The sequence below is a fragment of the Musca vetustissima genome, unplaced genomic scaffold (genome assembly GCF_032173495.1).
Source record: "Musca vetustissima isolate MV318-11 ecotype Yass unplaced genomic scaffold, APGP_CSIRO_Mvet_v1 utg10441, whole genome shotgun sequence".
In the NCBI taxonomy this organism is placed as follows: domain Eukaryota; kingdom Metazoa; phylum Arthropoda; class Insecta; order Diptera; family Muscidae; genus Musca; species Musca vetustissima.
Window position 1 is genome coordinate 249260 of NW_026880011.1, and position 15294 is coordinate 264553.

At 35.1% G+C, this 15294-nt stretch overlaps 1 protein-coding gene across 1 annotated transcript; it reads left to right on the forward strand.

Moving 5' to 3' along the window:
* The first annotated feature begins 5103 nt into the window (after positions 1–5103).
* LOC133325277 (fatty acyl-CoA reductase wat-like) lies at positions 5104–14687 on the forward strand. Its single transcript, XM_061534064.1, has 8 exons — positions 5104–5206; positions 10588–10700; positions 10772–11020; positions 11195–11456; positions 13712–13913; positions 13968–14210; positions 14272–14529; positions 14597–14687. The coding sequence occupies exons 1-8, from the start codon at positions 5110–5112 to the stop codon at positions 14685–14687; spliced, it is 1515 nt and encodes a 504-aa protein (XP_061390048.1). The 5' UTR covers positions 5104–5109.
* Positions 14688–15294: the final 607 nt, after the last annotated feature.

Sequence of the window (15294 nt, forward strand, 5' to 3'; positions counted from 1 at the left end):
CTATAATACCCTGACAACATAGTTGTGTAGGGTATAAAAATCCACGCCTATAGGTAGTCCCTGAAAAAATATATTTAAAAAAATCCACGCCTATTGGTAGTCCCAGAAATACATATTTAAAAAAATCCACGCCTATTTGTAGACCCAGAAAAAAATATTAAAAAAACCACGCCTTTGGTACTTACTTACTTGTGACAGAACTTTTGCTCCATAAGCCGAGCTTAAACAAGTTTTTCGTAGTTTTTCTAATTTGAAAGACCATATTCGGCAATGTTGTCTTCCACTTGGTCTTTCCATCTTATTCGTGGCCTTCCTCTTTTGCGTGAATCATCAGCTGGTTCACTTTTATATGCCTTCAGGGCTGAGACATCTTCATCTATTCTCACAACTTAACCTAGCCAACGTAGTCACTGCAGCTCAATACGTCCAACAATGTCGATGCACGAGAATAGCTTGTACAACTCATGGTTCATTCGAAAGCGAAATTCACCGTCAACGCAGATCGGCCATTTACTGCCAGACCCACTTTGGCAGACTCCTTCTCAATTTGTTCAAAGGAGGCTGTTACCGCTCTCAGTGTTCGACCCATTATGTCCATGTCATTTGCGTAGTCGGGTAACATGTGTTGTTTGGTGTACAGAGTTCCATTTCTGTTCACTTTTGCCTCTCGTATGACCTTTTTCAGCAGGATGTAAAAAAGGTCACACGACAAACTGTTACCTTGTCAGAGTCCTCTTTCGGTATTAAAGAGCTCCGAGAGGTCCTTTCCCACTTTAACTGCTGATCTTGTGCCAGTTAAAGTTATCCTGCATAGCCGAATTAATTTTGCAGGAATGCCAAACGCAGACAAGGCTTTAAACACCTCTGAACGAATTGGGGTGTCAAATGCGGCTTTATAGTCGACGAATTGGTGGTATGTGTCGATGTGCTTTTCGTGGGACTTTTCCAGGATTTGGCGCAGAGTGAAAATTTGGTCAATGGTGGATTTGCCAGGTCTGAAGCCGCATTGATATGGTCCAATAATGTGATTGACCATTGGATTCAATCGTTCACACAGCACACTGTATAGCCCTTTATATGCGATGGGAAGGAGACTTATTCCTCTATAGTTGGCCCATATCGTCTTGTCCCTTTTTTGTGCACGGCACACAGGATGCTGAGGTTCCAATCATTGGTTCCTGCATTGCTCTAGCCGAATTGTACTAATCAGCTGGTGCATGCTCCTGACCAGCATCTGACAACCAGTCTTGAATAGTTCGGCTTGTAACCCATCGGCACCCGCTGCTTTATTATTCTTCAGCCGATTAATTACTATTCTGACCTCATCTTGGCTATACACTCTATACCATCACCTCTTATTGGTTCTAGGGTATCTTCTTCACCGCCACTATTTGATACCACAAGTTTTTCAAAATGCTCCTTCCAGATCCTCAACACGTTGGCTGTATCTGTCACCAGGTTTCCTTCTTCATCTCTACAGGAGGATGTGCCTTCGGTTTGCTGTTTTACTCGTTGGTAAAATTTCTGGACTTTATTTTGACTCCTGTACATCTCGATTTGCTCACGCTCACGTTTTTCTTGTTCTTTCTACTTTTTTCTTAAAAAACACGTTTCTCCTCTCTCCTTTTCTCCCGATAATTCTCCATCACATTACACGTTGCTACTGTCTGCAGGGTTGCCCTATACGCTGCGTTTTTCACATCAGTAGCAATACGACACTCCTGATCGTACCATGGGATTCTTGATGGTGGTTTTTGGTATCCAAGTGTTGCTTTTGCTGCAGTTTGTAGAGAGTGGACAATTCTTTGCCATTGTGCTACTATATTATTATCGGGACAAAGGGTGCTTTCGTCAAGCAGTTGGGTAAGTTGAGCGGAGTAGGCTTCTGCTATCTTTTGTGTTTGCAGCTTTTCGACGTCAAATTTCCGTGTTGTGTTAGATCGAACCTTTACTGCAACATTAAGACGAGTGTGAACCTTGGCTGCTACAAGGTAATGGTCTGAATCGATATTCGTTGCCGAATCGATGGGGTTTCCGCGTTGTGTTAGATCGCACCTTTACTGCAACATTAAGACGAGTGCGAACCTTTGCTGCCACAAGGTATTGGTCCGAATCGATATTCGCTCCTCGGATCGATCGAACGCCTAATACACTGGATGAATGCCTTCCGTCTATCACAACATGATCAATTTGATTTCTCGTTGTTCGATCGGGAGAAATCCAAGTGATCTTGTGTATATCGAGATGCTTGAATCTGGTGCTGCTAACTACCACATTTTTTGCTGCCGCGAAGTCAATCAACCTCATGCCGTTGTCGCATGTTTCTTCATGAAGACTGAGTTTTCCAACGGTTAGGCCAAAGACATTTTCCCTTCCGATTTTTGCATTAAAATCTCCTAACAGAATTTTAATGCCATGACCAAGACAGCGATCATATGCTGTTTCTAAGCGCTCGTAAAATATGTTTTTGGTCTGCTCATATTTGTCTTCGGTCGGAGCATGGGCGCAAATGAGACTGATGTAGAAGAACTTCGCTTTTATACGAATTATAGCAATTCGCTCATCTGCTGGAGTGAATCTGGAGACAAGGTCTTTTATTCTCCTCTTAACCATAAATCCGCAGCCAAATTCACGTCTCGTTTAATGGCAACTATAATACAGGGCGTAATCGTCTCTCTTACGCCTGTCCCTTTCCATAGCATTTCCGGTAAGGTAATAATATCGGCTTTGTACTTCTCGAGTACATCGGACAAAGCGAGAACTGCGCCTGTTCCGTACAACGGCGCATATTCCAAGTACAGATTCACAGATCGTGGTCCTTTATACGTTTGCGGGGGTCGTCAATATTAGGTGGGTTTGGTTTTCTTTTTTTTTTTTTTTTTTGTTTTTTCATAGTAGGAGGGATTTTTCGAGTGTGGGCAACTAACCCGACGCCTCAACCCATTTTTATACCCTCCACCATAGTATGGAGGGTATATTAATTTTGTTTTTCCGTTTGTAACTCATCGAAATAATCATTTCCGACCCTATAAAGTATATATACTCTTGATCGGCTTAAAATTCTATGACGATATAGCCATGTCCGTCTGTCTGTCTTTTCACCTGCGGAGGATAGCGAGATAAAAAATTTAAACGTAAGGTTCGATAATGAACTATAACCCGCATTTAGGTATAGTCCCTGTGTGGGAGGTACCAGAAGGAGTGGACATATATTCCCCATCATCGAACTTTAACTAAGTTTGGAAGAAATAATAAGATGGGCAAAATTTGGAAAAAATCAAAATTTTCTGAAATGGATTTGGTTTAAAGAAACATGGGGTCTAGAACCAATATTTCGATGATGCACATTTTCACAAAGTGTATACACCCTCCTTAGCCATAATGCTGAGTCTATAATTATCCATTAACAATTTCTGAAATTTGTATTATGGTTACCAAATGAGCTTGTAGAAATGTCGGTAAAAGTCCACTTTTTGGTATTTTCCCTATATATTCATTACAAGTCTATAGATATAAATATGTATATAAATATACTGACAGGTCAGTACATATTAGCTCACTATTTCAACGGGTGATGAAAATAGCTACCCCAGGTGACACCACGGGGAGGTCAGTGCACACAATTGAGTTGAAAGAGGGACCAAGATGAGCCTGGAGTTCGCCATGTTAAAGCCAATCAGAGCCGTTGCTTGGTATCTATCATCTCCTACGCCACGCCTTTTGTAGGCAATGAAAAAATATTTTTTAAAAAATCAGCGCCTATTGTTGGACATGAAGAATATTTTATAAAAAAAAATCTATTGGTAGTCCCTGAAAAAATATTTTTAACATATCCACATATTCCAAAATCCGTTCGAAAAAGATTAAAAGCCAAATCCCCCATCTTAAATATTTTTAATTGCGCCAGAATAAGATAAATAGGTGAAATAAAAACAATATCAATAAAAGACAACATTTTTATTAGATCTACATAGGGAAAATTCCGCAATTGTTTTGAATGTACAAAACTGACCAGATCGTCTATTTATTACCGCAATATAATATTTTAACAACCGGCTCTAAATCAAGCTAGTTTTGAAAAAAAGTACCAAATATATTTGTATGCACGAACAGAGATGTTCTTGGCTGAACTATAAATTTATTAATACGATCCATTCCCAAATTATATAAAAAATTCGAAATTAATTCAGGCATTGAATTCAACAAACATGAAAACGAAACGAAAAAAAAACTAAAAATTAAATAGGTGAAATAATTAACCGTTTCTAATAATGAGTTCAATAAAATGAAACTAAACAAAAAATAAAACAACAAAAAATAATAATAAAAAAACAACAACAACAAATCAAATATCACAATCGTGTTTGGGATACATGTTTTGCTATTAGCATAAATCATTACGATACTAAGCTGGAGCATATACCGGCCGACAGACAATCGTCCGGTCAGACAGACATAGAAATGTACAAAGTGTAAGAGTATTGAAAATTACTTAAATTCGATTTTTATTTTTTATTTATTTTTTTTTTTTTGTTATTTTACGAATGACTTACGTCGGGAATATATACATTTCATTTTACATACAACAACAAGAAGAAGAACAACAGCACGGCCACGGTAGGAATTTCTTGGGACAACATTTATTAGCAGCGTCTCAGCGATCGATCAAGCAAAGCTTCACACGCTGACGTCCGTCCGTACGGCTGGGTAATGCAACAACGGCTAATGTTCGCTTCGCTGTAGACCACTTACGCAAAATAAGCCGAGCCGGTTTAAGTTTGAATCACAGTTAGGTTTGAAATCGAAACCGAAACAGAAGTGCATATATAAAAGACGACAATTGAAATTTCATTTCTATTTGCTGATAGAACGTAGAGCAAGCAAGCGGTCACTTTGTCAATTTACTTTTCACGGCGCGGAAACAGTTGAGTTGCGCATGCGTTATAATTAAAATTAAATAATAATTTCGTAATAAAAACGAAAAGTATAACGAAATAAAAATAAATAAAAAATTAAAAAATAATACATTTAAAAATTAAATTATTTAAATCATAATTTTCTGTGTAATTAAAAAAAATAAAATTCTAAAAATAAAACATGGTGAACACTATGCAAAATAATGTCTTAGAAATGGATACAAAAATCCAAAATTTTTTCCGTAATAAAAAAGTGTTCATCACTGGCGGTACCGGATTCTTGGGAAAAGGTGTGTGTGTCATATTAATACTATTTTTTTATTTAACTAAAACAATAAAAAAATGTGTCATCTCTATTCTGTTGGCATCGACTAAACTTGGGCATCAATTAAAAATGTTAAATTATCCATATAAGACGTGGCCATAAATATACACTTTTAAAGTCACACATATCTAATATTTATTTATGATATTAAAATTAAAAAAAAAGTGTTTGTGTTTTTAATAATGGAAATGATACAACAAATTTTATGGACTATATTATTAAAAAAATATTTTTTATTTAATAAAAAATATATTGTGAAATAAGAACTGTTTGGTGAGAAATTTTCCCCTGGAAGGATTTGAAATATGAAAATTCATATAAATTATATTTAAAACTCCTACAAAAAGAAGTGAAATATGTGATCGAATTCCGAACTGATTCATCGGAATTAGTACTTCGGTTAATAAAAAATTAAATGGCACCAATGACTGTGTGCACAACAATTTCTCCGATCTTATGGTTAACAACATTATTTTGAAACCCTGCAGGATTTGGGATTAATTGTTTAACTGCCAATGGATTTAAAACAATAATCTCTCTTGAAAATCTAAAAAAATATGTATTTTTTTATTTTTTAAATCCCAATCATTGTCAAAGTTTCCTTATCCTTAAGAAATAAGACAATATTAATTTGTACAACTAAGGGACAAAAATTTCCGTTAATTCGATCCTCATTAAATGTTGGATGCAAATGTTGTTGAAAGCTAAGTTTTAGAAATCAATCATAGGTATTGATTTCTAAAATGGATATATCCTATCCATTATGAATAATATGGAAAATCTGGAAAAATTGACTAAATATTAGATCGATATTTCAATTAATATTATAGTCACGCCAAATGGCATTCATGAGACAAGTGAAATTGGCCTCCATATACGTCTCCAAAAATAAATGATTTCGACTGTGTTTCAATTTATTCGGAAATTTGATTTTTATCCTGATCAAATATTAGTTACTAGCGAAGTTCCCGCTAATTCGTATGCGGAAAAAATACAAAACTAATAAATAATATTTTATATGGAAATCGTGAATACCAAATAGTAATACTGTAATGGTTGTACTATAATTCCACTATTCCTACATCTAATATCGAGATTATTATTTGGTACTCTTCATACACATAAGGTCTAATTTCCGAAATGTCTTTCTTATTTTCATTATACAGATTCAATAGTGATCAGAATTCCAATTATATAGTTTAGCAAATACTAACAGGTTTCACCAAGAAGCATGAACTTTTTAAAGTTAGTTTTTCTATGGAACTACCAGACCAAGAAGCGTGTATTTTTGAAGAATATTCAGACGTAGATTTTTAAAACTTTTTAGTCGTCTATCTGACCAATTGAATATTTCAAGAACATTTTGACCAAGGTTGACATTTTTCAATTCAATTTTACGCATCGAAATTTCCCTATATTCCACGCTGTGAGTTTTATTTTCCGATGTTGAAAAGTGTACATCTGTAAACAAATTAAAAAGTCCTAAGTTTTGGCTTCCAGTGTCAGACAAAAGGAAACCAGGTAGACACGTGGGAACTTTGGTATGCATAGAATCCCTTTCTGAGACGATTTATGCACGTCGTCCGTCTGTTGATGTAAAATATACAGGTGGCATATATGATCCGATTTTGAGGAATTTTGGTAAAGCTGAAATCTGCATATATTTCGATTTAAGGGGACCCCCCCATTCTCGGGGTCAAAATTGTTGCTGATATAATTCGAATCTGCAATGATTAAAGAATGTCTCTACAAAATTTCAAGTGAAAATCTCAAGAACTCTTGAAGATATAGCCGATTTATTGTGTCAGCATCAAGTGACGGCTAAAGGGCTTCTCAAACTTTAAACGCGTTTTTCTCTAAACATTTTTTTTGCGAATGGCGGGCACGATAACTCAAAAACTAATAATCCAATCGGTTCCACATTTTACAACGTTTCTCTGGGAGTGTATAGCTCTCGTAGGAACTAGGATAAAGCCAATCGGTGAAGATCTACCTTATTTTTTAACTTGGTTTTTGGTAAAAAATCGGCGATTTTCCAAAAATATTTTTTCAAAGGTCCACCATTTTGTTAATTTTAGATCGAAGTCAATAATCCTAGTTCATACGAGGGCCGGACATGTACTCTTTCTAACACCGTTAGAATTTTCGGATTCCGATGTTCCAGTGAGGAGTTATCATGCCCGCCATCAAAAATAAGGACTTTTCTTTAATTACAAAAAACAACAACAAAACAATAACAAAAATTTTTTGTAAATTATTTTTCTTCTCTTTTAAATCTTCAAGTATATATGTGTTAAGTTACAAACCTTAACAAGCATTTGTAATCATTTACCAGCCCATTGAAAATCTTGAAAAATTAAAATCGAGAATGGGGGGGGTTCCCTTAAACGAAATTTTGCATAGCCTATTGAATTAAGCATAGAATGACATATGCTATGTTTCGTCGAAATCGATGCAGATTAAGATATAGCTCCCATATATATTTTAGTTTCTGGTATTAAATTTCGGTTATACCCGTTCATATTTCTGAAATTATCCACATAATACCCAACGTTTGTTCTATTGCACAGCGTACAAAAATAATTATGAAATATCGTGTGTAACATTTGTAATAAATCGATACAGATTTAGATATATATACCATCGATTTCGAATATATATAGCTACCATATGTGTTTTCAAACCGATTAGCACATGCCAATTCTCCTTTAAATTGAACCAGATTTACACTATGGACCTCATTCTCTCTACCTGAAATGGACTTTTGGACTGGATTCCGGTCCGATGTTCTGGTATGAAATATGCATATTAAATTAGGACACAAAAATTGACGAAAGTGGGTTTTTTATTATCAGAACAAAAAACCGGTTAAACAAATAAGTAGAAATGTCGGTTATTTTAGACGGACCGAACTTTTTGGAAGTATAAAACGAAATACCAAACTAATGACAACCAAATTGGAAACTTGGTCTGGAACCTTCAACATACCGAATATGAGGCGTGACCATTGTATGGGGGCTATGAAACATGAACTTGTATTGAAAATCTTCTATGGAGGTCTCGCAATGTGGCCACTCCGTTATGCTAAAATAAAGCCACTTCTTTAAAAAAATTCAATATACCTACATAAGTTCTGCAACTTTACATGGAGGCTACTTCCAATGAAGTTTGTACATGAAATTCTTAAAAAGGTGCCGAGCAATAAAAGTAGAGCAATTTTGATATTTTTGATACAAAACATCGAAAATACAATATAACAAATCAAATCCAATTCGGTTGAAAAACGTAACGACATTACTATTTTTTGGCCGGGAAATTTGCTACCCGAAAAGAACGCGTAGTTTATAAATGTGTTAAAACTATCCAAAATATCGATACCGAAAATTGGTAGGTACTCTGGTAACCCTAAGAATTGGAAAAATTTGCTAGAAGATTTTCTACCCGCTCAAAAGTACAAAATTACAGCCAATTGCAATCTCGAAACTTCCAAAAAATACCGAAGGTAGTGTATCTCGGAATAGTAGCAATGTACGTTCAACATTTCAAAGCTCTATCTTAAGTACGGGGAACACTATCGTGATTTCAACAGAGATATTGGTAGAAAGTCAGACGGATATGGCTAAATCGACATAAATTTTTTTACTGATCAAGATGGATGGATGGCAAAATGAAACTAAAATTTTATGGCATGTCTGTCCTGAAGAAGTCTAGGGTCTATGAACGTGGATGTGATGACTTTTATGTGGTCGTATACGGAAGATATACCAAAATCTAGGGGTATGACAATTATAAATATCTTCTTTTCCGTTTTGTTGTGCCGTCTTCTGGCCATATTTGTGGTCCGAACTAATCAAATAATTATAATTAATATGAGGTAGTTAAATGTTTTAAGAGGTGATATTGTATATATCGTGGACCATTCCATTAAAACAAAATATTTGTATCTAATATTTATTGTCACAAAATTCGAACAATTAAAAAATTCTAACTTTTGTCCAAGTGTACATTTGTCCAAAGGTACCTTAAAACCAGTGAGCGGAGCAGTATAGTCGGACGGGGCCTACCATATGAAACACTACACAACTTTCGCAACATTCAATTTTAGCATGTCCGTCTGTCCGTCCGTCCATGTATTTTTGTGAACAAAATACATGTCGCATTTATAGACCGATTTAAATGAAATTTTGCACAAGTCACTTATTTGGCCCAAGGACGAACTCTATTGAGATATAGATCCCGTGTATAGTTTCGTCCGATTTTATGTAAGTGGTGCACCAAAATTGGGAGTTTGGTCCGATTGAGACAAAATTTTGCACAGAGTACTGAATTAGGTCTAGATAGATATATGCCAAGTTTTGTTGAAATCGGTTAAGATTTAGATATAGCTCCCATATATATAGTTTCGGCCGATTTTATTCAAGTGGAGCACCATACTGCCATTATTGGTGCGGTTGGGACAAATTTTGCACATAGTAATGACTTAGTTCCAGATTTATATATGCGAAGTTTTGTTGAAATCGGTTCACATTTAGATATAGCTCCCATATTGTTTCGTATATTTGTCCGATTTGGACAACATATTGCACAGAGTTCTGAATTAGGTCCAGACTGATGTCTGCGAAGTTTAGTTAAAATCGGTTCAGATTTTGTATAACTCCCATATATAGTTTCGCGCTCGAAGCCTGGGCAAAAATTCGAGGTCTTCAATGGTCAGAACCCATCCTACATGCAAAATTTCGTGAAGATTGGTCCATAACTGTGGCCTGTTGAAATTTTATTAAATTGTTTTGTGAAGCATTTGGAATAATTCGGACGTATCCGATAGTTCTACATAATAAGGGATGTCTATTGAATTTAGTTCGAAGGACAAGGAATGGAGTTAGACGGACGAAAGTTCTACACAAAAATTCCTCATTCGATTTTACTGAATTATAATATCAAAAAATTCATATTTTAGCTACAGAACAAGATATGAAGCTATCTCTTCGTGTAAAATAAAGGCGACAGCAAAAAAATTATAACACCACCACTTCTGGGTTTTTTTTTTATTTCCAATTGGAATTTTTCACCCCAGACCATGGCCTCGATTTGTTCTGACTGTGTTATTTATATAGGTCCAATTTCTAATCACTTAGATGTGATTTCAAATATCGTTTTTTTCGTTAATGTGCTTATTTTGATCAAATCTCTAAAATAAGAAAGCTTCTAAATTTTCACCATTTTTGAAGTAATTGTAATAAATTGTATATGTAAATATTGATACAATTTTTATTTATAAATGTATTTTTTGTAATTCAATTTGCAATTAATGTATTATTATTTTTTTTTTTTTGCTATTCATTACAGTATTTATTGAGAAACTACTACGCACCACAGATGTTGAACGTATTTATGTGCTGGCTCGAGCTAAGCGTGGCACTACAGCCACCGATCGTATGGCACAGATCTTAAAAGATCCAGTAAGTCATAGTTGCTAAATCTTCGACATGTAATTGAAATAAATAAAAAAAATCAAATTTCACAATTCTAGCTCTTTGAAAAATTACACACCGTACGATCGGATCCAATGAAATATATAAAAACCATAGAAGGTGATTGTACGCTGCCGAAATTGGGTATTTCTCCCGAAGATCGTAAAGAGCTAATCGAACAGGTTGATGTGGTGTTTCATTGTGCGGCCACAGTGCGGTTCAATGAACCGCTAAGCAATGCAACACAAATCAATGTGGCAGCGACAAGAGATATGCTGGACATGGCCAAAGAAATGAAAAACTTGAAGGTGAGTGTGCGTTTATAAAAGAATTAAATGTAAGGAAAAGGTGTTATAACAAATTGCATTTTAAATATTTTATATAAAAATCATTCTATTCTTTTTATTTTATTCTTTATGATAATTGTAAATAGACTGCATTTTTCCTATTTTTTAAAGTTTCCTATTTATTTTTTATTTTAGTCCTTTGTCCACGTTTCCTCAGCCTTTGCCAATTGTGTGGTCATCGATGCCGAAGAGAAATTCTATACGCAACATTTGGGTATTACGAGTGATAAGTTATTGGATTTGAAAGATAAATTAGGCAAAATAGCATTTGATGCAATGGAAAAAGAATTGGTTGGAAAATATCCCAATACTTATTGCTATACCAAATCGGTGGCCGAAGAGGCAGTACAACAAGTTGGCAATTCCATACCAATATGCATATTTAGACCTGGAATAAGTAAGTATAGAACAAATTATATACTTTTAATACCAATTGAATTAGCTATCTGTGTCCGTTCGTCTGTCAATTATAAATAAAAAATCCACGCCTATAGTAGTCCATGAAAAAATATAAGGAAAATTCAAAAGTCGGACGGGGCCGACTATATGATACCCCTCACCACGTTGGGTACATACACGAGATGTTAATATCTACAATATTCTGTAGATACAACAGACATAGAATCTTTGGAGGACCATTGAGATGGAATCGGGCGAAATTAAATGTGCTATCTAGATAGATATTTGAAGCAATTGAAAAAAAAACATATACATATACATACAATTCTTCAATGAAAAATTGCATGTCAAACTTGCAGACTTGGATTCTTTGGTGTACCATTTGTATGAAATCGAGTAAAATTATGTATGGGCGCTATATATAAACACATGGACCTAATTGAGCAACCTTTGCATACACCATTTGTTTTTTATTATCACTCTAAATTTAATTTAATAACCTCTGCCAAATTTCGTGTAAATCGAACAAACATAGGCCCTTCGGTGCACCATTTACATAAAATCGAACGAAAATATATATACGACCTATATCAAAATCTGAACCGATTTCAACAAACCTTATCACACATCATTTTTTTTCCTCAATTGCATTCGCTATGCAAAATTTTGCTCAATCGGCGAAATATTGGGAGGTTGGTGTATCATTCACAAAAAAAATCGGACGAAACAATGTATGGGAGCTATATCTAAATCTGATCTGATTTTTAACAAAACTTCGCAGACATCAATCTGGACCTAGTTCTGTACTCTGCGCAAAATTTTGTCCCAATCGGATAAATATTGGGAGTCTGGTGAATCACTCAAAAAAATCAGACGAAAGTACATATGGGAGCTACATCTAAATCTGAACCGATCTTAACAACTTTTAGCAGACATCAATCTGGACCTAATTCTGTGCAAAATTTTGACCCAATCGGACAAATATTGGAAGTCTGGTACATCATTCACATAAAATCGGACGAAACTATATATGGGAGCTGTATCGAAATCTGAACCGATTTTAAAAAAACTTCGCAGACATCTGTCTGGACCTAATTCAGTACTTTGTGAAAAGTTCTATCTCAATCGGACAAATATTGGGAGTTTGGTGCATTCATTCACATAAAATCAGACGACTCTATATATGAGAGCTATATCTAAATCTGAACCGATTCCAACAAAACTCCGCACACATAAGCATGCACCTGATTCAAAAATTTGTCTCAATCGGACAAATATTGGGAGTCTTTTGCATCATTTACATAAAATCGGACGAAACTACGTATGGGAGCTATATCTAAATCTGAACCGATTTTCTCCATTTTCAATAGGGTTCGTCCTTGGGCCATATAAGTGAACTGTGCCAAATTTCTTCCAAATCGGATCCCAAATGCGACCTGTACTTTGTTTACAATTTAACTTGGACAGACAGAAGGACGGACGGACATTCATAAATCGACAGAGAAAGTGATTCGATTCATATTCTCAAAAGGAACCATGGGTCTCTCGATTTCTTTTGTCTCTTACAAACATATGCACAAACACCACAGAGTGGTGAAGGGTATAAAAATCCAAGAAATTCAGTACATAATAGCACTATCCGTACATTTTTGAAATAGGTTTCCAACCTCCGTTTTCGTATCAATCGCCCAATAGCGAAGGTAGACCTTTTTTAGATCTTCTGGCCCCTTTTTTCTTAGTTCTTAATGCTCATGTTTTGCGGCATTAGGACAATCACATTCAATTTTAAACATTCGGTTGCGCTCTTTGTCGTATCAACACTTTTTTGATATATTGTACTTAGCAATAATATCGAAATAATTTGGAAAATACATATGCGAATTTTGTAACATCAATGCAGAGGTCGGTGGAAGTTTCTGAATTTAAGGAAACAATGCAATGCAAAACTAGTTACAATCGTATGAGTCGGCGGTTATTAGCAACAGAAACAGTAGTCAAGCAAAACGGCTTTTATCAATGAGAGAGAGAGAGAGAGGAAAAATGAGCGCAAATAGTGGTAAAGTTGAGCAAAGTAAGAACATGGATGTGATATTAATGAAATGTTTACATTTTTTGGAAAAAATTGTGACATTCTCTTCATTATAAGAATTTTAACTTGTATCCTAGCGATTTACATGTACAATATGAAAAAAATAACTAAAAATTATGAAAATATTCATAAAAAATTGTTTTCTATGTCTTTTATATTTCTAGTTCTGGCCACAAGTGAGGATCCCATACCAGGCTGGATTGATAATTTATATGGTCCCAATAGTATTGTCTATGGTTGTGCTTATGGTGTGTTGCGGGTTATGTATGCCAGACCTAATCAAAATGCTGCCTATGTACCGGTGGATTATTGTGCCAATATGATGATGGCCTGCGCCTGGGAAACTGCCACTACTGTTATACAAAAGTAAGCTTTCTGAAGACCTCATCGAAATTTTTATAAAGTATTTTGTATTTTTAGTCCACCCAAAGAACCACGCATCTATACTTTGGTGCCACACAAAACAAACGAACTGGATTGGGGTACCTTTAAACATTATGCTGTGGAACATGGTTTCAAAATGCCGCTACCAAATATGATTTGGTATCCGATATTGTTGTTTGCTGAAACATATATTGGTTACAAGCTATTGACATTGATTTATCATACGCTGCCGGGATATTTAATTGATTTTGTTTTGCTACTAATGGGAAAACCTACAAGGTAAGAATTCATACTTGTTTCTTGAAAATCTGTTTTTATAATTGAATGTATCTTCTTGCAGAATGACCAAAACCTATAAGAAAATCCACACACAATGCAGTATGTTACGTTACTTTTTGGCCTTCGATTTTACCTTTGACATGACCAATTGCTATAACCTGTGGGATTCAATGTCAGCGGAAGATAAGAAAATCTATAATTTCGATATGTCCAAATTGGATTGGAGCCGGTATTTCTATGACGATTTGAAGGGCATGCGTCGTTTTATTGCCAAAGAGGATCCCAAGTCCATACCTCAGGGTATGAAAATGTTGAGAATGTAAGTGTAGAGCTATACTTAGGATATGGAGTTTTCAAATAATAAAAAACGTGTTTATATTTTGCAGATTCCGCACCCTTAACTTCATTGTCCATGCCCTGTTCATTGGCGGTATGCTGTGGCTGACATGGAGTCTATTGAAATATATTTTCCTATAGTTCCTGAACCAATCTACCTAATTAAATGCATAACTCATTTGTGGTGTTCCTTTCAGGGGTCATATTATACAAATTCATAATCATCATTTAGTTATAAGAAGATTAGACACAAATATTTAAGAGATTAATTTATAACTTCAATAAAAATGATTTTATTTAAAGAAATTAAAAAAAACTTAATTTTACAAATGTGTATTAAAAAATATATGTTTTCTAGGAATATTAAATGTGTCGATTTTTATACCCTACACAACTATGTTGTCAGGCCGCAAAATACATTTCTCGACTAGCTGAGTCGATCTAGACATGTGTGTCCGTCCTTCCGTCTGTCCATTATAATTTGTAAACACAGTTATGGACCAATCTTCACGAAATTTTGCATGTAGGATGGGTTCTGGCAAATGAAGACCCCTATTGTTTTTGGAAAAGATCGGTTAAATGGGCCAAATATTTAATTTTTGTCGGCTCCAGAGGGCGCAATTATGGTCCGAACTTCGCGAAGAAGGGGGTCGGGCCAAAAAATAAGCATGCCTGTTTTTATAAAGATTGATCAATATTTAGCGGATCAAATGGACCCTGATTTGTGTGTGAAAAAATACAAAATTTG